Source organism: Brachyistius frenatus, unplaced genomic scaffold, assembly GCF_029030835.1.
Source record: "Brachyistius frenatus isolate BFR_SWC_R1_liver_20210118 unplaced genomic scaffold, ASM2903083v1 Contig_153, whole genome shotgun sequence".
NCBI classification, from domain to species: Eukaryota; Metazoa; Chordata; class Actinopteri; family Embiotocidae; genus Brachyistius; species Brachyistius frenatus.
The window spans coordinates 677,252-702,988 of record NW_027210752.1 but is presented as its reverse complement, the minus strand read 5'-3'; the positions used below and the strand labels follow the sequence as shown (position 1 = coordinate 702,988).

Sequence of the window (25,737 nt, the reverse complement as noted above, 5' to 3'; positions counted from 1 at the left end):
AAAGCTGAGAGGTAGTCTATCTTAGTATATTATAACACACCATTTTTTAAATTATTTTTCAATGCAGCATTTTAAAGGCCCGCAGTGAGTAAACACGGTAGGCATAAAAAGAGGATAAAGTTTCACACTAAATAGTTTTAGGTGGGGTTACTTGTTTCCTCGTCTCTCCCGCGGTCATCTTTGAATTTCAGAGGAAATGTATTTGTTGTAGCTGCATTTCCAGATTATAAAAAAAAAAAAAAAAAAAATGTGGGACACTGGACAAATACTAAAAATGCTGTGCAGTCTCACATAAAGTGGGACACCTGGTCGCCCTGATCCCACTGCTTAGACTGCCTGTGAAATGTAAACATTTGACATTTTGCTGCTGAACGGAGCACGTTTCATTCTGACGTCCAATGAGCGAGCTCAGCACGAGACTGAAAACAGTCCCGGTGACGTCACCGGGAGCCAGCCGCGAGAAGAGTCGCTGCAAAGTCGGACATCATGGCCGAGCTCTAGTAGCGTTTCGCGGTCCGTTAACACGGTTTTAAGTTGGCTACGGGTTGTGTGCCGTGTAATTTATTGTTTTGCGTTTGTTCTTGCTGTTTTTTTTTTGGTTTTTATCTCCCGGGGTTTTTAGCCGTTTTACCGCTCCAGCACGCGGCAGGTAGTCACCGACTTTACTGTTGAGCCGCGCGCGGGGTTAGTGTTGTAAACATTAGCGAGGTAAGAAAAGTGTTAAAAGTGTTCCTGTGAGGATACCACTCGTTGTTGACAACAACAATAACCTTCAGCATCTGAGCTTGTTTTCTACAAAACACTGACCTGCTGCGCGAGTATCGAACCTGTGAATTATCTTCAGGATCAGCTGTCTATAACCTCGTATTTTCTAAATATCAAGTGAGAGTGCCCGAGAAAGATCTTGCACGGCAGCATCCTAAATCAGGGAGGAGAATTAAAATATAATAACCCGGTAACTTAAGTTTACCAGTTGAGTGACCACAGACGCGACAGATGAGCTGTAGAGTCGTGACAGCACCTGGGAAGAATCACTTCCTGTATCGTTGCTTTTGAACGGCGAGGTTGGATGAGTTTGTTGCTGAAGGTGCTCATTAGTTTGTCCCGCATGTTGTGAAGGAGTTTCGGAGGCTTTGTCCGGGATTGTTGGCAGTTTTGCCAACGTTGTGTTCCCAACCAGATCCGATCCAGATTATTTTAGTTACAGTAGAAATACCACAGTACAGTACAAATAGTACAGTACTATAGTACAAGTTCACTGTAAATTACAGCTATTTAACCATGGAGCATGTCGGACGTGTCTTGGACTGGTTCCACAATGTGAGTTTTAGGAGGGAAGCCACTCACATGGGTCCACCGCCCTGAGACAGCAGGGGGAATTAAAGTGGGATATCTCTGTTATCCCCTTTATCTTTGTTTGTTTTGCTCTGTGTCAGAGCCACACCGAACCCACAGATTTATTTGACATCGATACAAGTCGCTGGGGACATCAGTAAAACCCTGGTCACACATAGTAAGTACACACTGCCAGACTTGTGAAGATATTTTTAATACATGCTCCTCTCACATGCCGAGATATTCGACATATAATTCATGTATGAGGTTTTTTTTCTTTTTTCTTCCTGTTTCTTTGTCATGATTTCCAAGCAAGCAAATTAATTTGGAATAATATTTATTACTAGCAGATATTTGTGGGGAAAGTGTCGATGAGTGTATTTTGATGTGTTTGTAATATTTTGCGCAAAAGTAGCTTTGAATTAGCAAACATCTGGACCACAAATGTTTATATTTTAAGTCCCACAGAGGAGCGTGCACCCTTTGCAATAAGCATATAAAACCCTGAGGAATTCGTCAACTCTCCTTTTAATAGGTATCACTTTGGTTCTGAAACATTTCAGTAATAAATGATAATGGATGTCCAGTTGTGGCGTTGCTCGCTCCACACCAAAGCACGAGTTAAAGGGCTGAAATTGAAAACTTCAAATAGTATTGACAAGCAGTTCAATTTCTGGAGTTGAATGTCTTCACTCTTACATTTCTGTGTTATCAGTGAGTCTCAGCAGGGTTTTCTCAGAGCAATGCTTCACTGAGGCTTTTTAAGATTTCATCATTCTGCACCTCCTGTATAGATGTTGAGATTTGCTTGAGTGTCCAAATATTGATTGAACATCAAGATCAAAAGAACTAAAGAGCACCAATTTAAATACAGCACGGTGGAATTGGGATGTTTTGCTAAATTTCTACAGGAGATGACTAAGCAGGTGAAGAGGCTGATTCTGGGATACGTCCCTGTGGTTGGTTGGGAACTCTTTGACGGGGTGTGGTCACATTCAGGGGTGTAAATAACTTGACTGCTTCTTAGTCCTCTGTTGCTTGTCATGCTGTAATTAAACGTCTCCTAATACCAGTCAAGCAGCAGTCGGAGCTGCTTTCTTGAGCAGTTTAAGACCGATTACAGAGATCTAACCAGAAGACGTGTTGTTGTTGCTTTTCTTTATGATCCTACAGGGCGAAGATGAAGCCCGCCGTGCCGCTTCTCTGTCTGGTCCTGCTCGCCGTCGCCGGGCCGATACAAGCCCAAGTCCAGACCTCCCTCCTGGATTCTCCCTGGATCCTCCCGAGTCTCAGCCGACCGGCAAACCACAGCCGCATCTTCTACGCAGTGATGTTCGATGCCGGGAGCACGGGGACACGCATCCACGTCTACACCTTCATCCACAGTGACTCAGGTACCACCGGGCAGCGTTTGTCTCGGATTAGTCCGACCGGTGTGTGTTTTTTTTTTTTTTTACTTTTCTGATGATATCAGCATCCGTGGTGAGCAGCAGGCGAAATCACATGTTTACAGCCGAAACAGCGTCCTGTGAGTCATGTAGATTTCCTGAGAAACACTTCACAAGGCCAATTGATTTACAGCGGAGTAACAAGCTGTTTTGCAGTACTGACTGGTAGATATGGATTGAACTGAAGTGAAGTGAGTATCTATGCGTTCTCTCTGTTCTCACAGCCTCACAGTTCTGGAAAGCTGTTAATTCTCACTTGAGGGAACGTAGGTCATACTTCATTTACTGTTTCAGGAAGAATCCTTTTGTTGTTGTTGTCAGATTCACGTCAACATGCCTCACCTTGACAACGGGGATATATCGTGCATACGTAGCTAAGCAGATTCAGACCTCTTAATGCTTTTAATAGCCGCTACATTTTTGATGTTGGTGGATCTTGTATGTTTCAGAGGAGCTGCCGGTTTTGGACAATGAGATGTTCCACTCCATAAAGCCCGGCTTGTCAGCGTATGCTGACTCCCCTGAAACGGTGAGTTCATTGTCAAATCTGATCAATTCTATTGAGTTGAAGGAAAAGGACCTCCGGCTCCACATTATATTCAGTAACACTGCCAATAGCTTCCCTCTGCAGAAGTCACATTACTAATGAAAGTAAGTGGGAAGTGAGAAAAGAAAAATGACAAACAAGCGAAGATTCAAGCCGCCGCAACTAACTTAACACTTGAAGTGTTTTCTCATCTCTGACCAGTCACCCTGTTGTGAAACGGCCGTCGTGTCCAGTGCTGTTTGGTAGTGACGCTTGTCTCTTGTCTTTAAAGGCCGGACAAACAGTGAGGATGTTGTTGAAGGTGGCGAAGAAGACAGTTCCCCGACTGGAGTGGAAGAGAACTCCGTTGGTCCTTCGGGCCACAGCTGGACTTCGGCTGCTGGTTGCAGAGAAAGCTCGGGCTCTTCTGAACCAGGTAACCGAGACAGGACTGAGATCTCTGAGGTCCTGCTTACACAGCACCAAGGTTCTGCAAAGTGGAGCGCCGCTCCTTATCGTGGGGGAATTGTTGGGCGCTACATTGTCTTGACACTTTCATGAGAAAGTACAACCCCTTATCCAGCGAAGCAGCAGGCAGAAGAGGAAAGAACATTTTCGGTGACAAGCAGCGCAGAGACAACGGGGAAAGCATTGTTATCAGAGTGCTGTGAGCTCAGTGTGGAGGGGATAAGATGGGAATGGATAGCCCTGGGGCACCTCGGAAGATAAATGATACTTTATTAATCCCCCCGAGGGAATTAATTAATCCCTTCAAGCGGAGGGCACCTCTGGATGAGCTACCATTACAGTAGATAACATTAGGGCCATTTCCTCCCTCCAGACCCGGTGATCTCATCCTCCCGTTTCTCTCCCTCTCCTCAGGTTCAACATGTGTTTGACGAATCTCCTTTTTTGGTCCCAGACAACAGCGTCAGCATAATGAACGGCACGAACGAAGGTAACGTCTGCCCCGCCTTCTGTCCTGACGAGCAACGCATTCGTCAGTGATCACAGCCTCTCACGTCCTCTCTGCAGTTATTTTGTAGGTGCCATCGGCGAGCCGTCAGCACTACTTTTCCTGCTCTGTGCAGTTTCCTTGAATCTTTGTTTACTGTAGGCATTTACCTAAATTGCAATAGATTATAGCTGTCTTTTATGATGACACTTACAAAAAAAATAATGAAAAAGCTCTTCACCGCAAAGTCGGTTTGACCCTAAAAGTCAGTAATTATGTGGTGAAGAAGATGCTTTTGTCTGTTGTGTAATTGGTTTGTCAGCATTTCAACCTCCTGTTGAGAATCGTAGCTCTTACTTGCATGTGTTTGTACATGTGCTTTTCTGAAATGAACTTTTGTATTCCCCTTGGAGTGACTTGTTTCGGCTTTCTCGGTTTGTTTATTTCCCAATTTTGTAATTGCAGGAATCCTGGCTTGGATAACTGTGAACTTTCTTACAGGTAAGTATCGTAAACGCATTCCTACACAAGACTGCTGAGTATTTTTGTCTGATTGTACAAGAGCTTGTCTTTTCTGTTATTATCTCCTGTTCATCCAAATTTAACTCGGTGCCTGAAATTGTCACGGTGTCTTATTATACAGCCGCGCTCATAAATCGAGGCTGACGGCATGCAGCTGTGAATTCCTCGCCTGAAGGGGATCGCTCTGATCTTTATCACGCCGAACGCTGGGATTTTATACTTTGGCCTTGTACATGTGTACCAAACAGGCCTTTTGAAGATTGGCATCGCAGGTGTAACTGATTAGCTCTCCTCTGTTGTGCTTGCCGGATTAAAATACTTTCAGGTCACCTGAACGCACGAACCAAGAAGACGGTGGGGATACTGGATTTGGGAGGAGGATCCACACAGATCACTTTCCTGCCCAAACTGAGGGTCAGCTGCTTCTTTGAATGTTTCCAGAATGGAATTAGGAGTCTTCAGTGATTAATAACTCACTCTGTCTTTCGCGTTTCACGGCAGAAAACCATTGAAAGTGTTCCTGTTGCCGATTACGTTGCCAGATTTGACCTGTTCAGCTCAACATTTGAATTGTACACTCACAGGTAACAGAGTCGAATACGAATGCATGTCTAATAAAACTTAAGTCAAATCCTACATTTGAACTTCACGATTTGATGAAATCAGTTCCTGATTTTGGATCTCTTTAATGCCCTTTCTAAGTACTTTACAAGTTTTAAAGCGGCCTACAAATACCACTGACTTTGTTGCAGCTGCAACTTCACTTGAATCGTTTTTTTTTTTTTTTAATTAGGAAAGCTTTGAGAATGCGCTGAGTCATTAGGATGTGAATAACAGGCAGACTCTGCTTGTTTGGCCTACTTTCAGAATGACTTGTTTGTTACGTGAACAATCTGTCGCTGCTTGGCTTTTGTAACTGCGCAACAATGTTTTGACTCCATCCAGCTATCTTGGAAACGGACTGATGGCAGCGCGACTGGCCACCCTGGGTGCCCTGGGTGCAGAAGGTACATGAAGTAAAGGTGCTCTGCTGCCGTTAGCTGTGGCTCAGCGTCTTCTCCGCATGTCACCGCACTAAGCGAATCAGTCCTCCAAGAAGTGTCGAGTGTTCTTTCCTTTTGTTGCGTTTGTCCTTCTTGCCTACCGCTCTCAAAATACAGATAACGAGAGAAAGATGTTTGTTGCGGGAGGTACTTCAAGTCTTCCTTTCTGATAAACAATTGAAGCGATGATGAATCACTGAAGGGCTTCAGTGAAAACGGTTTTAAATCGGTCTGAGACGTTGGTTACGTCGCTGTTGAAGCAGTTGGAAGATTAAACGGTTCACGTCTGTCACCTCGCAGGGTTGGAGTGGCGGGTTTATAAAAGTTCCTGCCTGCCAAAGAAGTTCAGGGATGAGTGGAGCTTTGGAGGACTAACTTATCAAGTGAGCGGGGACCCTGACGGTAAGATCCCATTTACTCGAAGTATAATAAAATATGAGGAGACTAAATCCAAAGCTCCTGTTTGTTGGGAAGAACGTCTTCAGATTTTTACCTTTTGTTTTTCTTGTGTTTTACTAAACCCCGGCATTTTAAAGTGACTGCAAACAACTGGGGTGAATGAGGTCACGTGATGGATTTGAGCAAACTACACCGCAGGAGATTTAGCGACGGAAACTAAAAAAAAGTCGCAATAAAACCCATTAAAATGGACTTACTTGAATTACATACCATTTCATAGCCGTTTCAACATTAGATGCATAATTTACGCCGGCGTCTCTGTTTTTCTCTGCAGGTTATGCAGGATACAAACTCTGTTATCAGGAAGTACTTAAGGTGGTGAAGGGGATTATTCATCAGCCATACGAGCTCGCAGACAGCAATGTCTTCTACGCATTCTCCTATTATTTTGACAGAGCTGTGGATGCAGGCCTTATCAGTAAGCACACACACACACACACACCCCCTTCTGTACACACCTTATATGATTATACGGACCCAGCAGGGTGTTATTACCCATTCCAATGCGAGGCTAGAAGAAAAATGTGAGTCATCTGCACCTGTCTCAGGGGATTTGACGGGCTATAGGTGTGCAGGTATTACAGAAATTACTATGCTCTGCCAGGCCGAGCTGAAAGGCCACAAGCTCTATTATCAGTATTATGGAAACGTGCATGTACATCTGCTCCTCTAATGAATGGTATAGCATTTTAAATGTGAGTGAGATGACCCCCAAGTCCCCCCCCCCCCCCCTCGCCTCCCTGTTGCAGATGGCGTCCAGGGAGGGACGCTGGAGGTCAGAGACTTCAAGAAGAGAGCCAAAGAGGGTGAGCGGGGCAAAGGAATGCATCAATACTGTGACGGATCTGCAGCTCCCTGTACTTGAGACACAGTGTGCATCTCAATGGGCCTTGTTTCTATCTGAAATCCTGCCTTCCTCCACCTCCTCTCACCAGAATTCAGATAACTGATCATCCAGCCTAACACGCACGCTTTCCCTTTTCTCTGCTCAGTGTGCAATAAGATGACCAAGGACCCTCCCGTCAGTCCTTTCCTGTGTATGGACATGACCTACATCACTTGTCTACTCAAGGACGGGTTCGGCTTCAAGGAGAGCACTGTGCTGCAGGTGAGGCAGTATTTATCCAGCATCCGCAGCGTCTCGGGTAGAAGGATGAACCGGAGGGAAGAGACACAAAGGAACATTTCTCTAAAGGTCGTGAAGCTTTTTAAAACCAGCTTTTCACATTTCAAGTGGTGGAGCCGACTTGCGTTGGATAGATCACGAGTTAGTAACACATCCAAAGACACAAGAACAGTTTAGCTTCGCATTGGTTGTCACCACGTTGCAGAAGGAGGCCGTGACACATCAGCGAAAGCAAACTTGGTCACGTCTGAGCCTTTTATCAACTGGCATTTGTTCAAATGTCATTTTTGAGAATTAATTATGCACCTTCACAACTCCATCTAAAAACTATACTGCAAACCTCATGGTAAAGAGCACAATACCTGCTTTCTCCATCATAAAACATGAAGGAAAAGAGGCACAAAAAAACCCCACACGTGACTTCTTTTTTTTATTCGGTTTATACAAAAGTCATCTGAGTGATTTGGTGCTTTTTCACCTCCCAGCTGACTAAGAAAGTGAAGAATGTGGAGGCGAGCTGGGCTCTGGGCGCTACGCTGGACCACTTCCACAACCTGAAAATCCACTGAGGAGACGCGAGGAACGGCCACCGGTGACGAGAAGCTGATTCAGGTGGCACTCGCTGACGAACACAAGTGACGTGCACGACCTCGAACACACCCGCTGTTGGTTTCGTGAGGGCAGAACTAACCTCGAGTAATTCTTAATTTGTTTAAAAAAAAAAAAAAAAGAAGCTGTTATTCTCAAGCGTTAATATATTGCGCTGTAAATGTGTTGCTTTACTCGGAGAACGAGCGAAGCACTGGAGGCTGAATGAGAGATGTTACCAATAGCACGCGGGGTTAATGCAACTCGGGGCATTACCGGATACCCAATTAGTTTGAGATGGATGTTTCTGTTGTACTCCGGCTGATAAACAGGTGGTCTGGCTTGTCAGGCCAGTTGTTCTGCGTTTACATGCAGCACTGCGATGTGCTGTGTTTTGGAGTACTTTTTTTTTTAATGTCAAGTGTTTTGTTGTGAGTAATACAGATAATTGGGTACACGTGTCACAGTTGGCGCACTTTAATTTGACAGTCAGATGCACCTTTTGAGGTTTTCATTAAGAGACCGCGTTTCACTTTCAGACTTGCGTTTATAATGGTAATGCACATAACAACGCGTGGTCATTATAGTTTCACAAACTTTTAAAAACCCGTCTCGGTATTTCTTTGGGAGTTTTTGTTTTTCAAAAAAGGTGAGGAAAAATGTTGCTTGTACAAACTTTGCCATTTCACACTTGAAAATAAAACCATCATTGGTTGTTAATTACAAATATCTACAAGGGTTAAAGTCTGATTCATCTCTTTACAAATAGACGTCTATGTTTAGTCCTCTGTGACCGTCAGTCCGGCGCTGCTGAAACGGGCAGTGCGTGATGTTTGTCGAAATGTCCGACTACAGCAGAGCAACCACATCTTCTCCATATGCGTGGCCTTCCGTTGCCATGGTCACCAGCTCATGTGGCTGAGAGAGAACGACCACCGAGTCCGCCGAACCTGTAGGAAAGGACGCAAACACAAAGGCAAGGTCAGCCGGCTCCTTTTCAAAGGAAGAGCGGTTTTACTCTTTTTGCTTCCCTCCATCCTCGCCCTCGTTCTTTCAGCCACCAACGGAGCTCACGATCAGAGGTGGAGGAAGGAGCGTAGATCGACTTGCGCTCATCGCTCCCGTCTGCGGCCACTCGTGAACCCCGAGATACTTGGGACTCCTCCTTTCGCCGCCCGCTGCGGGCGAGCCACCGTTTTCTGTTTTTAGAGCACCGTGGCGTCAGATTTGGAACTGATCCTCATCTGAGCTGCTCCGCGCTCAAACAAAACCACCGCAGCAGACTCGGCGTCACAGCCCGGTGAAGCCGGCGGGGCCACATCATCGGCACAGAGCAGGGAGGCAGCACCGAGGTCACCAGACAGGAAACACTCCAGCCCTTAAGATCCTGACCATGAAGATCAAAAACGGAAACGGGGACGAGGTGCAACTTGGTAGGAGTCCAACGCGCGCGGGGAACGTGCTCGACTTCCTGCCGAGTATGCAGATACAACTCTCGCATCGGTTACAAGGTTTAACGATACGAAACCGGACACTATTACGCACGGTAAGCTGCTGCAGCTTTTTTCCACGCAGGACCAAAGTTGGTCTGAAAGCGAGCCAGACATCTGCTACAGAGCCCAGTGGACAAATCAACCGTGGAGCGACACCTTCCGCTGACGGTGGAACAGAGCTGTAGAAATCTGTTCAAATCTAAAATACATCAGGATAAACCAAACGCAAACATAGCAGCCATATTTTTTTTTACACCCAAAGACAACACGAACAAAGATATTTGCCAAAATATAACTTCATTTAAGAACCCGTCACCTTCGTCCCCCGCTGACGATACTGTACACGTGACGGAGCTCCTGCTGCTCCGTCCTGAATTCGACAGGCAGCAGCGTTACACTCGTGAACGAAGCTCGTTCAGCTGTCAGACCACCACGAGCAGAACGGGGCATCGGCGAAGGGACGCGAGGAGTGAATTTCAGCGTGCGGTGGTGAAACCGTCTGCTTGCGATCACCAACGTGTGTTTGGCGAAGATTTTTTTTTTGTGACCTTTTGAGTTGTGACTATTTTACATCACTTTCAGAAAGGTTGCGCAACGAGTCACGTTACATAAAGTAAAAGTATGGTTTAACTTTGGCAATTGCTATTTTTAAAGTGTTTTAAATCCGCAGACTGTTGCCTGAATTATTGAAACATCCTCAATACAACGTTTCAGGGACAACACGAGAGATCTAGACTGCCAGTGACAGTGGTTACCAAAAAAAAAAAAAAAAAAAAAAAATTCTGAACAGGACATCAGTAACTTGACACGTCTGCCATGAACAGGACGTCAGACGAGGGATTACTGCAGCGCTCGGTGTGTTATTATTCCATCTCCCCCTTTCATCTGCTGTCTTTTCTCTTATCGTGTACGTTTTAACACCTACCTGGTGATCGCAGCATGGCGTGATGAAGATTCATGGGTTCCACGGTTGTTGTCATGGTGACCATACTGTCTCCGTTCTCGCCGTCCGCCTCCAGCAGGCTGCTTTGTGTCAGAGCTTCTCCTGTCACAGGACATCAGAGTTTCATTTTTTTTTTTGTGTGTGTGGTTTTTCTTTTCGCACACGTCGACACAAAAGAAGCACAACCGTCGTTCGTCTTCATCGGAGCCAGACTTACAGACAACAAATGTCCGACACTGGCTGTCAAGGCAACCGTCGTGTCTTGATGGTTGTAAGTGTGAGAAATTCATGTTCAAAACTGCACTCGTTACTAACTTCCTCAGTCGGCTTTTGACCACTGCATCAAAGTGTTTTTTTGTTTGTTTTTTTGCCGTTGTTGGTTTTGTAGTTATTCCAACAGTTTAATAATTAATCCCTTCAATCTGTGTTGTATAAATAAGACCAAAAAAAAAGTACCAGTCTGTTGTGAAGCTGCGTCTTCCTTTGCTCTGTTTTAGAAAAGACCGGCCTCTTTGGGGAGGCTGACCCGAATAAATCTGCTGTTTATAATTAGAGTTTTGGCAGCGTTGCCTCCGTGGTGAATCAGCTGCGGTGCTTCCCGCCGCGGCGGAAATGTGACAAGGAGGCGAACGGATCCGTCTGCTGTCATTGTTTCATGCTAAAAATGAATTTAAGCTTATTTTGTACAATTAGTCCAGATGCTGGAATGTGAAGAGCTCATTGAAGGATGCTTTTAATCTGAAGACGACCTGAAAATGATCCTGAGAATAGAGACGGGGGGGGGGAGTACATTTCCCTCGGCTGCAGTGGGAGATTTACTCAAGTATTCACTCCTTTATCTCAGTGAAGGCAACAAAAAAAAAAAAAAAAAGCTTTGAAATAAAGCAAGAAAAGCTCGAAGAGGTACTTCGCCATTTTAACGTGGCGATTACAGACTTCTCAGAAGAATCGGACCTCATCACCGGAAGCCTAACGGACCTGTTTCTGCAGGAGTCGTGCTGCGTCTGCTCTTTTCTTTTCTTTTCTTTTCTTTTCTTTTTTTAAGATATGTACCGTCTCAAACAATTCAACCACTGGCCCTCAAGAATACAAATTTGAGTGACTTCATTTTTAAGGGCCAAAAGTCATTAATAATTCAAGAAATGTTCCCAAATGTAACTTAAACTAACACCGGCTCCACACACATTTTTAAAATGTATGGGCTGCTTCGAGCAACATAATCCGAGGATTAGCATATCCACCTACCACACTGGGTGGGTGGGTGGATGTGTGTGTATGTGAGCGCGAGAGAGAGAGAGACCTGTTTCTCTGCCGAGTCCTTCCTCTCCGTGTCTCTTCCTCATGTGGACGTTCCTGCTGCCGGACTGAGAGAACGTCTTCCCACAGATGCCACACAGATGAGGCTTCTCACCTGGGAAAAACACACGCACACACACACACACACACACACACGCACGCACACATCTCATCCTCTGAGCTGATGCAGGACACCATCTCTTTAAGGCTCATGTTGAATGTAGCACCTTAATTAGAAAAAAAATGAAAGCGCTGTGCTGAGCAGCTGTAAACTCGTTCCCACTCACCAGAATGTACGAGCATGTGTTTTCGTAGACTGGAATACTCTGCAAAGGATCGCCCACAACCATCTGCCTCGCACAGAAAAGGCTTCTCTCCTGAAAAGCGCCACACATACGTACACATCGTTTACCTCCACAGCACGAGGGCCGAATTAAAACGCTCTTTGTTTTTGTCGGCGGTGCGCCGACACGATCGGACCGAAACGGTCCGACGCACTCGGAGCGTCACGGCAGAGCAGGCCGTGCAGCTGTTGTGTTGTTTGCGGGAGCCGTGAACAACAAGAATAACCTAAATAGGTCAGCGGCAGCTCCTGGAAAGCTGCTCCTCCAGACACACGGGCCGAATACAGTGTAACCGACCCTCAGGCGGAGCAGGCCATCAAAAGTCTTGACGTTACCCTGAATAAAATATGACCGAGTAGTTTTACTGATTGCAGCGGTGAAATGGAGGCGCCACCGCTGCCGAGTCGTCAAATCTCCAGCCCCGACTGCACCGAGGAAGCATTAAGCCCGAGTCGGTTATTGCTTGCGGCCAGTTTGGGCTTTACTACGCCGGTATCTCCCTCTTCCCACCTGTGTGTATGCGCCTGTGGTTCTTCAAGTTTCCAGCGGTGGTGAACCTCTTGCCACAGTTCTTCTCTTTGCAGATGAAGGGCTTCTCGCCGTTGTGAGTCCTCATGTGAACCTGGAGCCTCTGCAGCACGTAGAAACTCTTCCCGCAGCCTTCGGCGCCGCACCTGAACATTCGGTCGTTCCTGGGAGACGAGATAACCGAGCAGAACAAACCTCAGCGTCTCCACGCGCACACCTTTGGTCCGCGGCAGCCCGACACGAGGTCAGACCACAAATAGATCTCCTCCAGCGATGGGCCGCCGCGGCGCAAATGCGCACTTCTTGCCGGATCTGTCTGCCGCCGAGGAAAGAGGGAAACATCGCTGCAGCTGTGATTACTCTTTTAGCTTAGCGTCACCACGCATCCAACACATCATGTCTGTGTTGTCTGAAATTAGTTTTTTTTACAGATCATAATGCAGAAAAAGATGCCTGGAGTTGTTTTTTATATATATATATTTATAGTGAATGGTAATTATTACATCCCCAGTTAAGTTCACTGTTTCAGTGCAGTGACGTCATTTTGGACGAAGGTAGTCGTTAAGATGTTAAATATCTGGCCTCCGTTACACATCTTTGTCACGAGTGTTTGACTCCACATTTCAGTGAGTGTATTAATATCAGGATTTCTTTTACTTCCTAATATCGACAGAAGCCTGAAAAACCCAGTATTGGTCGGGCCCTGGTATTTTTTTGCACCTCATCTATCAAAACGATCCATTATAGATCCCTTTATAGACATTTTGTGATGGAGTCGCTGAGCGGTTAGACAACGGAGGTCACAGGGACACAGTGTCTTGCTTCAGGACACTTCATCAGGACAAAAGACTCATTACATTGACAACATTTCTAAAGCTGTTATATTTTTATCAAAACTTTGTTTTGAACCATTTGATGTCAGGCTGAAGTTGGCAGACACAGAGATCTTGTGTGGGCTGAGTGAAGTGTAGAGCAAGTCCGTTATTATTTATATATTTTACTAACTATGATGACTTATAAATTACAATTGATTTTTCTACGAAATGGCTCAACAAATCCCCCACATGTCCTGGTGCAAAGTTGATCAAACATTTGAGTGGTTGTTTGATACCGACGTGTTCAAAAGGCTGGAAAACAAGGCGAGACTATTTAATTAGTATTTCTCTCAGATTCTTCCAGTGTTATACAACAAGTCCTGCTTCTCATTGATATTACTATTTATGTTGTAGATAATAAAACATCTCAAATTCAGAGGGTGAACATGTTTTTTTGGCCCTATTTTATTCATTATGAATTGGTAAGCCCCGGTAAGCCCCGGTATTTGGCTTAGAACTCTTTAGGAGGGGCAGAGAGTCGATTGTACGCGTGATAATTCAGAGCTCATGTGTGCAACGACTGGTGGTGTGTGTTGTGAAAGTTGGAAGCCTGCAAGCTTAAATTATTATTTTTCAGTTTGAAGAATTTATCCACATTTGTGAAAATGGAAATCCCCCTGCTGAGAGTGAGTGAGTGAGTGAGTGAGTGAGTGAGTGAGTGTGTGTGTGTGTGTGTGTGTGTGTGTGTGTGTGTGTGTGTGTGTGTGTGTGTGTGTGAGAGTGAGTGAGTGAGTGCGTGCGAGTGAGTGTGTGTGTGTGTGTGAGTAAGTGCGTGCGAGTGTGTGTGTGCGTGCGTGAGTGTGAGTGTGTGTGTGTGTGTGTGTGTGTGTGTGTGTGTGTGTGTGTGTGTGTGTGTGTGTGTGAGTGTGTGTGCGTGCGTGAGAGTGTGAGTGAGTGAGTGAGTGAGTGCGCGTGCGTGTGTGTGTGTGTGTGTGTGTGTGTGTGTGTGTGTGTGTGTGTGTGTGTGTGTGTGTGTGTGTGTGTGTGTGAGTGAGTGAGTGAGTGAGTGTGTGTGTGTGTGTGCGTGTGCGTGCGTACCTGTGTGTTTTGAGGTGGTACTTGAGATGAGCCGGCCAGGTGAACGTCCTGCAGCAGCCCTCGAACGAGCAGCGCAGGATCTGCTTGGCGAGCGGGCGGCCGGTTCGAGACGGCAGCTCTCGCTTGTCCCCTTCTGCCGTCAGGCCGTGTGTGTGGTCACCTAGGCAACCGGGAGAGGACAAGTGAGCGGGGCTCCGCAGAAAAACGATCCAGGAGTGCCAGGTGGCCGGCCTCTGGAGCCCGACTCCATAAAAGCTAATCATCGCTCACCGACCGAGACCTTCCCAACAACTGCGGCCAAAAGAAAACAAGCCGGAGCTGAGTGCAATCGCTCCCTTTTAACCCGACCACGCTGCTCCGCCTGGAACACTTTTAACTGGACCAATTTGGCTCGTGGCGTGCCGGCACCTATAACCGATACCCGACTGCTGGGGGAAAGTTGTCTAATCTAATGGGACTTAGCGGGAGGGCAGCCGTTACCGAGGAGCTTCAGTCCCACACTGAACCCACTGTCACTCATAAACAGCTTTACTTGCTCCACCTTAATGGAAACGTAACCAAGTCAAAAGATACACGCAGGAAGAACACAACACCTTCGCTGAGATCTGAACATATCTACACGACGACCCGAGGTCGGCCACAAACACACGAGCAAAGGGTTGCGGGAAAACAACGCACGTGCTTTACATCCAGGAAGGAAGCGCTCGAGGAGATTTCCTCCACCTCCGTGTTTCGAAACAGACAACGTGCAGACTTTGAGACACTTTTCTGACGTTCTCGTTAAATAAGACGGCGGGTGCGATAAATGCTCCTTTGCGCATGATCGACACGCAGAAGTGTGGGGAAAACCCGTTTCGGGGGGCTCTGGTATTCTGCCGAGGGAAGTCCGTCCGTCGCCCGCGTTAACTTTAAACGCAGCGAAGAAGTTCAGCGTTCAACATTTTATCGGCTAAATGCGGAGCCGGCGTCGCGCCGCGATCTGCGACCCGACCGCGACTCTCGGCCACTCCGCACGTTATTGTGACAGATACAGATACAGCAGTGCTGCGATCGCCGTTTCTGATCAGCCGCTATCGAGAGAATTTCTTGGCTGCGAACAGTTGCCGGGCAACCAGCGGCGACCGCAGGAAGGTGCCGGAGCTCGCAACGAAATGGGCAACACGCTGAGTCGACGGGATTATATTGATACGGCACGTTTAAATTCAGAACCTCGGCGTGGTATCGTCTACTCATCGAACGCTTGTGGCACAAACGCAAATAAGAATATCTGAGGAAGCATCAGTTATTCTCCTCTCCTGACTTCGTAGTCGGTGCTCTGCTGCCGAGTCTCTCCTTGAACTTGTGTCCGTCTCTCGGGCTCTCATGACTAAATGCACATTTACAAGGGAAAGGCTCGGCACTTATTTAAACTAGAGGGGTCTCGAAGCGCTCTACATGTCGCCTCTCCTTCGCACGCGCACAGAAGGACCGGCACGTTAAGCCGCCAACTTTTGCACCGAGCGGGCAACCCGCTCGACCGTCTGAGCCACAGACGCTCCTGTAAATCATCCCAGCTGCGGCGGGACCGTAAAGTGCTGGGTGACCGATGCGTTCACGGCGACGTGACGTTCCCGGCCCCTCCTGGAGATCTGCTCGTCAGGCTTGTAAATCTGCGCAGACGAAGCTGCGAATTCATTTTGATTGAGGGACTTATAAGATGAGAAGTGTTGCGTTTTCGTCTCGTCGCTGACCTCGTTTCTCTCTCTCTCTCTCTCTCTCTCTCCGTCTTTGATGCGAGCGGACCGGCTAATCTTCCCAGAGAGAGACGCACCGCTTCCTGTACGCAGCCTCGTTTCCTCATCTTGCCCTCGTAACCTGAAGTTACACGACGCGTCCCATCAGCAGCGAGACAATATGGTGTTATGAAAAGCCTCACTGACGGTAAAAGTAAAAGCAAAGACCTCTAAAAACATCTCCGCCGGCGTTGTCGACGAGACAAAGTGACTTTACCGTTGCTGACGCTCGCAGCTCTGGCGTCCTGGCTGGCCTTGGCGTCTCGCGCCAGCTGCGCCCGCGTGGCAGCGATCAGGCTGTCGTGCGCCAGCTCCTGTACCCGCAGATACCAGGGGGCGCTGCCGTCGATCCCGTAGTCCCCCGACGAGACCCCCTCGTCGTCGTCGTCGCCGGCGCCGTCTGCGGCGAAGATCAGGGACTCCGAGGACGCTGTGATGCCTGAGAGTGGGAAGGAAACGCAGAGGGAGGATCACCGCGGAGCAGAAGGAGACCAATGACCCGAGTCCCCGTAGGTCGCGTTGACGTCCTCCCGCCGGCAGCGTGGGTTTAATGTCCTGGCTTTATTCTGAACGGGGGTGACGCGAAGCTCGCCAGCAGACACACGTACTTCAAAAAAAAAAGAATAAAAAATGTTTTTTAAAAAGCAATCAAATCTTTTGTATAGACATAACAAAAGACGAGTGATTCTGTCCGCCGCGAAGTCTTTTTTTTATCCTTCACGTCGCTCACCGAGTCTCAGACAGAACGCGGCGAACGGCACAAAAGGCGGATGACAAGGGACCAAAATGAATTTTCTGACTCTGCCGCCGAGGCCCGATGAACCGGGAGGACGAGCCCGCCAACGATCGTTTCTCCGAGCCAAAATAGTTCACAGCTTCTCCCTGAAAATGTGTCACCCCATTTCTTTTCCGCGCTGCGTCGAGCGAAGCACAAAGTTCAAGACAACAGAACAGATTTAGACCTTTAATATGAAACTTTTTTTTTTTTTCTTCTTTCCGTTTGGGGCACAGCTGAATATTATTTTGCTCATTGATTCATCTGTAAGTTAGTTGTTTTTTTTTTAAAGAACCGTTTGATCTGAGGATGTCAACAAAAGAATCCCTGCTCCGACAGTCACTTTCATTGTTGCAGCAGCAGCGTCTGCTAACCTGATGCTACGGGAGGAAAACCTTTTTCCTTCCTCTTTTGTGAAGTCTAGGCGTGTGACTGGCAGCCGATGAGGAACCTGACAGGGTCTTTATTGTGACTTCGCCGGCCTACACAGGCAGAGACAGTCGTCTGGGACCGTCTGAAGCATTTACATCGGAGGAAGTAACACATCAGCGGAGCGAGTGATGTCACGAGTACTCAAAACGCCGGCAGCTCGGCGATTGGCGGCTGTGCAGTTCGGACTCTGCGTGCAGATGTCAGTTTTACCTTTGGCGAGGTTCAGCAAGACGTAGGAGGTGCTGTCGGACTGCTGCAGGTCATGGAGGATGGGCGGGGGGCTGGGCGAGGCCCGCGGGTGAGAGTGTGCCTGGACCACCAAGGCGCTTCGCTCCGAAACGCCTCCGAACTCCGACAGGGAGGGAGAACTGTTGGGCTCATGGCTCAGGCCTCCGTCTGAAGAGGAAACCGTGTTTGCGCTTAATGAAACAACAAGTTATCTGTGAATCAGCTCCAAAATCACCCGCAACATTTTTACCGGGTTTGGCGGCAACGATGTTATCGATTTAATGGCTGGAACGGTGTGTTTGTGTGTGTTCACAAGACTTCAAGGACGCACGCAACGCAATCCGGTAACTTAACAGTGGATATGATAATACATTTATACATGATTAGTTCTATCTGCACGTCTTTTTTCAAAAGTGGAGAAACAGAAAACAGAAAAGCTGTGGATGCTTGGAGTATCGTTAACAAGTGCGGTGAGCTGAAGCTCGTCAGATTTGAAGAATACGGGGCTTAAAGTAATTCAACACGTTTGCAAAGCAAAAGCGAATCTTGAGCTGAAGAGTGAAGAGATGTTGTGAGACATGGAGAATATCCAGACACCTCCAACATCAACTTGAAAACGGACTTTTTGTTTTCAACGTATTCCCTCTACACTGCTGCACTTGGATAGAGAAGAGAAAAAAAAAGAGGCAAATGTAATAAATGACTGGCTGTCACTTATGCATTTAAAAGGAGAACCGGTTCCAATCACAGACAGAGGATTCACTTTATCGTCACTTTTGTAGTGATTCTGAATTTTGCCCATTCTGTTTATTTATAGAGAAGAAGATCCAGAAACTGCTGAGCAGAGAAGTTTCTCACTGCACACATTTAACTGCTCGGCTCTCCGACAGTTCAGCTTTTGCCAAGTTGTTGTTCTTTTTTCATTTCAAGTACTTCCAAAATGCAGCAAATATTAATTAAATACAAAACTCTTCCAAGGCTTTTTTTTTTACGACCGCCTTGTCATAAATTACAGAGATTGGAGAGTAAAAGCACAGACTGTTGGTTACCGGTTTGGACAGTGGAGGTTTCGTTTGTGGGAATTCTTGCTCTGTGATGATGTCACAAGGACAGATACAGGAGATCATTCCTGATACAGGAGATCATTCCTGGTACAGGAGATCATTCCTGGTACAGGAGATCATTCCTGATACAGGAGATCATTCCTGATACAGGAGATCATTCCTGATACAGGAGATCATTCCTGGTACAGAAGATCATTCCTGATACAGGAGATCATTCCTGATACAGGAGATCATTCCTGATACAGGAGATCATTCCTGATACAGGAGATCATTCCTGGTACAGGAGATCATTCCTGGTACAGGAGATCATTCCTGGTACAGGAGATCATTCCTGATACAGGAGATCATTCCTGCCGACCGCAATAAGTCTGTAAAAAATCTGTCTGGCAAAATCCATCACACAACAATAACACTGTCGTCTGTGTTTCTTGGTTGTTTGTAGATAATATATATAGATATATACACTGTACTGTATATACTGTGCATTTTATTTTATATTTTATATTTTTTACTGCTATTTTATTGCTTTTTATTATTCTATTATTATCTTATTGCTTCCTGTATGCTGCTGTAGCGGGGAAAAAAAAAGTCCCCTCGGGGATTAATAAAGTAACTACCTAACCTATATTACAACTATAAACTATGTGGCCTGCAACTAAAAAAAAAAAAAAAAAAAAATTCAAACAAAAAGAGGAGCGGTGCAGTGTGAGAGAAAATGTGTAAAGCTCGGTGCTCTGTGGCGGAAAAGACAACAGCAGCAGCAGCAGCAGCGAGTGTCAGCTGACCTGTGAGCTCCAGCGGGCTGCACAGGGAGCTCTCCACCGGAGCCAGCAGAGGCAGGCAGGAGTGTTTGGACTCGGAGTCCTCCAGACTCTGCACCAACGGGATGGATGCGTTCTGCACAAACTGCACCAGCAGCTGAGGGGAGGAAAACAATCATGATGATGATGATGATGATGATGATGTATTGTCAGACAAGGTGGAACCGTTTTCTCGGTAATGACTTGTGTTCACTGTCCAGGACACACGATTAGGATCGGTGACAAGTTATCGGGCAGCCTTCAACACGTTATCAGGACAAGGGCTGAGATTAGTAGAGAGGGAAAAAAAAAAAAAAAAAAAAAAGAGGGTCATTTAGGGAAAACCTTTACAGGGAGGCGAGGGAGGAGGGAGGAGAAGCTCCGGTGAAAGATGGAGCCTGGACATGATGGGAGATCTTACCTCTGGTTTGGAGTCGAGCTCATCAGAAAGCATGGGTCCCCCCTGTGTGTGTGTGTGCGTGTTACCTGGAGATTAAAAACAACAACAACACGGAGACGTCACAGGCGCCCGCCGCTGTGCTCGGGAACTGGCTCGAGTCTGATCGACAACGACCGACGTACCTCAAACGGGACCTGCTGAACGGGACGCTCTGTCGGTCACGAGCTGCGGGTCATCTTGGGAGTCAAACCCATCACACGAGAGCTGCGGTTGACGACAAGGCAACAAAAACAAAACAAAAAACTATCAGGTAAACAAACACTCACTGCAAGTGTGGGGGAAAACAAACAAACAAACAAACAAACAGCGTAGATAAAGAAAGCTCGGCGGCACCGCGTCAGTCTGAACTGTTGTGGGACGAAGCGGGCAGATGACAGGCTGCCTGGTTATCTTAGCTTTTAGCTGGGTTAGCGGCGGAGCGCGAGCTACTCGGGCCGGTTTCTCAAACGACAGGGCCCCCCCCCCCCCCCTCCACCCACCCCCCCCACCCCGCCGTTTAACCGGGCCGCGGGCGGTACGCGGGTGTGAATTTAATTCCCTTAGACGCGCAGTAACACGAGAGCGGTTCCTTTACCTCGCGGTGGTCGTGAAACTGCGAGTAACTTTGGCTGGAGAATCGTGTCAAAACAGAGCGGCAGGTTTCGTTCTACGGAATCCCGGAAGGAACGATGTTTGGGGGGGGGGGGGGGGAACTTCCGCGTTTCTCGCCCGACGATTAACTGTCACTGGCGCCACCCAGCGGTCAAAACGGAAAACTACACGAAACTGGGAATTTAGCTGTAATCGCCGATTTAAAATGTATATACTGTATGTATGTATATTTGCTCTTTGGTTAAATTATATATCTTTGCAAAAGAATTAAGATGAAAAAGAGACAGGATGTCTGTTTTTACCATTAAAAATAGAGATGTACTGATTTATTTTGCTTCTTACTGATCTTTTAATATTTACTGCATGATAATATCATGTCTGGTATTTATTTTTTATGACATTTTAGATAGTACATAGGTTATAGGCTGTAATACATACTTCAACATGCAGTTGGTCTAATAAAACAATTTTAAAGTTTGAGTTGTACCCTGAAGTGAATGAAACAACTTCCTCTGCAGAGTAATAGACAGGCTTTATGGATCTAAAATACAATCCTTGTTTGCAGAGTACACATTGTTCAGTGTTTGTGTTGCTTACCAGTGCCTATTGGAACAAAGGTTTCTATTTGCTTTTTCTTCATTTGTGAGTGAAATGGGTGAGTGGAAAAACTCCTAAATTAAACATTTACTGTTCCTAACCTCTAATCTATCAAGACTTTTTTAATTTTGGACCCCGGTAACAGAAACTGTTGTCTTTAAGAACTGTGGACAGCAGTCCCATTCATTTTGACACATTTCACTTAAAAAAACAAAACAAACAAAAAAACAGCTGCATAAAATCACATCCAACAGGAGCATCTTCTTTGGAAGGACATTTATTACACAAGCAACAAGTCTTGAATTTAAAATGTACAAAAAGAGCCCTAACGCCTGTTACATCAAACCCTTTATCAATCTTAGTTTCCTGATCTTTGATTGGTATACATAACTGAAGTGTCATTATTTAGAACAAGTCTTATGGCAAGTCTCAGGAGGATTTCAACCACTTTCAGCATTTCCACTTTTAGAAAAGAAAAACACTACATTCAGTCTGCATAATTCCACTAAATGACTCCATAAAGATTTTTTTTTTTTAAACTATTATTTATGTAATGATCATTTTTCCATCATTGTTGGGAGGTGCACCACAGGAAAACGTTCAGCATCTTTACAATGAAAGAAGGCAGACTGAAATGCACGAAGAAATCAAAGCTGCCAGTATTTAAAAAAAAAAAGAAACTCAAAATCCAGTGTTACAAAATTGTCCTACATTTAAAAGCAGTCTTTCTTTCTTTTTTCAATTCTCATCTTGTTCTGACATTCGAACCAGAGAATAGAAGTAACGTGATCGTGCCACGACGTCCGTGAGACAGAATTTACAACAGCAGTAACAGAGAGACTTTGTGGTTTTGATACAGTTCAGTCAATAAATAATCCGCCACATGAACAAGAGCCAAGAGAGAGCAACCGTGTGGATCCGTGGAAACAAAAGCAGATTTTCGATCACACCGAGCTGATGGCGATCACGTCGGAATAAATAAATAACTGGCAGCGAAGACGGAGAGCTCTCGGAGACGTTGGACACTTGTTGTGCTATTTGCAGCCAAAACTTTGCTGATCTTTTTGTTCCATTTCAGTATCAGTGAAGATTTACAGAGCGTACAGTGAACCGATCGCCATTCATACCAGGGATATTTTGCGTCTGATTAAAAGGAGTTCAGCTGAAATCCGTGAGGTAAATTATGCGAAAGACGTCTTCTTGGTCGACGGACGGAAAGAAAAGGACATTTTGTACCGGTTAGTTTTTTTTAGTTAAGAGCGTTTTGTTTGCAGACAAGGCAGAAGGCCGAAATGGTGCCAGCAGTCCGTCCCGGCTCGAGTGTCTTAATAAGACCTTCATTGAGCACACGTGGTATTCCAACTCGTCCATTACAACAATAGAAGGACAGAGTACAGCAATGTGAAAAGTCACGAGACTATGTCTCTTTCCCATCCATCAAAAGTTATTTAGCATCGAGAAAACTGTGACTCCAAAACCTTGATTTGAGACCAAACAAAAGATTTGCAGCTCTGAGTTTCACACGCTTGAGAAATGCCGATCATAGCATGTCAGAATTTCTACTTTTCTTACACGCAAACATAAAAATGCCTTCATAAATGGATTGTGGGTCTTGTGAACATCTACCGGGTTTAAATCACACAATACATTCAACTCGTGTAGAAAAGTCTGCAGTGTCATCGCTCACTGCCACAACGTCTGGTTTATGGTTGAATACCAGAAGAAACGTCCGCGTCCGTGCAAAACAACCCGGTCGAGCCGAGTTCATCATGAAAGGAAGACAAACGGAGATCGTTTACGATGCCAGTGAAGTAAATAATAGATTGCCAGGAAGACAGGAATTTCATTTGGAGCCGAAGCAACCTCTATCGACTGCGGTGTCGAGTGCGTTCGGAGGCCCGGGGCGAGCTCGCGACTGTTGCACGTGATGGCGAGGTCACAGACCGTCCCGGGACCCTCGAGAAGCGCAGGAGAGCTAAAACCAGCACGGCACTCTGAAGCCGATCCGACGTCTGCTGCGGGTCGCGCGGGCAAAGGAGAAGGCTTTAAGGTGGGGGAGCGGTTGGTTGTACGGCGCCGATGATGCGGCGCTGTCCCGCCGACGGCGGAACCGGTGCGCTGCGGTAAAGAAGATGGGTGGAGTACGTGGGGTGACCTCCGACGTCTCGAGCGCAACCTCAGACTGTCGGCCGGAGGGGGCCTGAGACGCGGCGCAGCCACCCGAAACTCTCCTTACGTTACAGCGTCTATTATCAAAACAGACCAACGCATCATCTGCAACCGTGTCTCCCTCAGGATTAATATATCTCCCAATTAGGGCGACGATGACGTAATGGTTGACATGTCGGGCCGTTCACAAAATTAAAAAAAAAAAGGTAGAAGATGTTCAGAGCACTCCAAACATATAAATACTTGAGATATGCATGAAAACACATGGTTGTTTTTTTTCCCCCAGAAGGTCTTCAATTCATTCACAAAAGAAACCAAACTTCAGAGTTTTTTTGTTTGTGTGACAATTTGTTTTTACTTTTTTTTGTGATGAACAAACCGTTGTGACGAACATTAATGTCGACAAGATGTACGAATATAGGGTGTATAAAATTCTCCCTTGCTCGTGATGTTCCTCATGAGCCATTTTAAGTCAACATAAGCACAAGAAGGTAATCATCGCATACAATATCAATACATCGGTAAATACAGAGAAAATTTAAAAAAAAAAAAACCCAGTTTGATACTGAAGGAACGACTAGCATTGAAAAATATAAAAAGAATTCATGTAAATGTTATTCCTGGTTGTACTGCGGGAGCAGCGTGTATCTACGGGTAACGTGCTTATGATGACTCACAATGCACTTCGTGTCAGAGAACATTTTCCTGTCCGTCCCGAATGAGCTCCAGTCCCATAGCTGCCATTAGATCGAGCCCAGATACGGCGTCACGGCTACTTTTAGATTAGTTTTAGTGCAAATGCAAATTTCTGTGACGTACACTAAGTTTGGATTTTAAGGCCATATTTCATGAACATATGAAACATTATTCATAAAGCAACTTACACTCAGCGACTCTTCTTAATTTGGACATGATAAAAATAATAATAAAAAAAATTAAAAATCTGGACTTTAGAGGCCCAAACTTGATGCACAATGACTGGTCTTCATCAAGAAATCAAGACGTGGTGTGCGTCTCGGTGGAAAGATTGTTCCCACCGTCTCCATTTCAAACAGAACGAAATCATAGCAGGAAAAGTCTGCAGTTGAAGTTAGACAACATTGCCTCATTAAATAACACCCATGTTTATATTATAAAAAGTCACCAAAAAAACCCCAAAAACCATGAAAGAAGTCATACACAAGTCACCGATAAATATGGTCTACCTACAGGAAGCACCCTTCTCCGTGGGACGTTATTAGAGACGCATGTAAATGGCTATTAAAAGCTTTTACTAGCCGCCAGTTTGAACAGGAACATCTGCCATCAACGAACGCTCGACTTTCAGACTGTCGACGGGCCCAGGCTTTTCAAATCAAGTTTTAAAATGCAACGGGAACAAAAAAAAAAAAACAAGAGACACTTTAGGCACATGTTTGTCTATTTAACAATGCTGACTGGCAAGAGGCCCTGAACACATTCAACGTGACATGAGATTATTTTACACTATTGTCAATTGGATTATGTTGCGGTCGACTAGACGTCTGTGAAAGGAACATTTCTGTGGAACGTAGCTGAGAAAACAGCCATGAATGACACAACTGTTGAAACAAGAGATGTCAACCCACTTCAGTCACACTCTTGTTGTCTGAATGATTAGCATATTTATTTGTTGTCGCCATTTTAGATAAAAAAAAAGATTAAAAAAAAAAAAAAAAAACCTTCTCATGATCTGCTAAAGTTTAAATATCCAGTTTTAGAGGTTTACACTCATCTTTGAGATATTGTGCCTGTTTTGTGCATTTAGTAAAAAAAAAAAAAAAAAAAAAAAAAGAAGCTGCGTATTCATTCATCCCTCAGATTCACATCTTTTAGAGCTTTTGGGTCTTGAGTGCCAGTGAATGAAAGATGTCTGTGCAGCGTAGAGGCCGTTTCGGAGGAGGAGAGAACTACTCCGGCTCCGTGTGGCAGAACAGTGAGCGATGCTTCTCGCCATATTTGGTCTCAAACGAGCCGACACCAGTTCACCGGGCAGCACTTCAAGCGCCTGGCTGTCCAAGTCCATCATTTTCGCTGTGTGTCCTTCACTGATGGCACGATCGTCCTTATCTGAGGCTGTTTGGACTACAGTTCTCTCACTGACCTGGTAAATATACATACATAAAACCAAATATTGTCTTCTTTTTTTTTTTAATAGCTTTCCATAGTGGGTATCCTCAATTTTTTTTAATATGAGCTCAAGTTTTGTTTTCTTTGCTTCTCTTTCAAAGAAGTTTTCTGTCTTAAAATATACCAACTCTAATGTCTCCTCTCACACAGGTGCAGAACATACGTGCATGTTACGTGCACCT

General features: G+C 45.7%; 2 protein-coding genes across 4 annotated transcripts; one reads left to right on the top strand and one right to left on the bottom strand.

Annotated features, from left to right (window-relative positions):
* Nucleotides 1-463: 463 nt before the first annotated feature.
* On the top strand, nucleotides 464-8,729 carry entpd5b (ectonucleoside triphosphate diphosphohydrolase 5b). Of its 3 annotated transcripts, none has more exons than XM_069716156.1 (15): nucleotides 464-708; nucleotides 1,437-1,513; nucleotides 2,509-2,729; nucleotides 3,233-3,312; nucleotides 3,602-3,745; nucleotides 4,192-4,267; nucleotides 4,730-4,765; nucleotides 5,112-5,200; nucleotides 5,288-5,370; nucleotides 5,732-5,793; nucleotides 6,130-6,231; nucleotides 6,563-6,706; nucleotides 7,038-7,094; nucleotides 7,281-7,396; nucleotides 7,900-8,729. In XM_069716156.1, exons 3-15 carry the CDS (start codon nucleotides 2,516-2,518, stop codon nucleotides 7,981-7,983), a joined length of 1,287 nt encoding a protein of 428 aa, XP_069572257.1. In that variant the 5' UTR covers nucleotides 464-708; nucleotides 1,437-1,513; nucleotides 2,509-2,515; the 3' UTR covers nucleotides 7,984-8,729. The 3 variants fall into 3 exon arrangements, with proteins under 3 accessions (XP_069572257.1, XP_069572256.1, XP_069572255.1); XM_069716155.1 differs by having other exon boundaries at nucleotides 464-1,320; XM_069716154.1 differs by having other exon boundaries at nucleotides 464-1,513.
* Nucleotides 7,836-20,725, bottom strand: znf410 (zinc finger protein 410). The gene is made up of 12 exons (XM_069716153.1): nucleotides 20,625-20,725; nucleotides 20,173-20,254; nucleotides 20,012-20,076; nucleotides 19,576-19,708; nucleotides 17,709-17,894; nucleotides 16,509-16,730; nucleotides 14,520-14,679; nucleotides 12,589-12,770; nucleotides 12,022-12,111; nucleotides 11,739-11,849; nucleotides 10,421-10,540; nucleotides 7,836-8,952 (listed from the first exon to the last, which is right to left on the bottom strand). Exons 3-12 carry the CDS (start codon nucleotides 20,042-20,044, stop codon nucleotides 8,852-8,854), a joined length of 1,338 nt encoding a protein of 445 aa, XP_069572254.1. The 5' UTR covers nucleotides 20,045-20,076; nucleotides 20,173-20,254; nucleotides 20,625-20,725; the 3' UTR covers nucleotides 7,836-8,851.
* Between the last annotated feature and the right edge of the window lie 5,012 nt (nucleotides 20,726-25,737).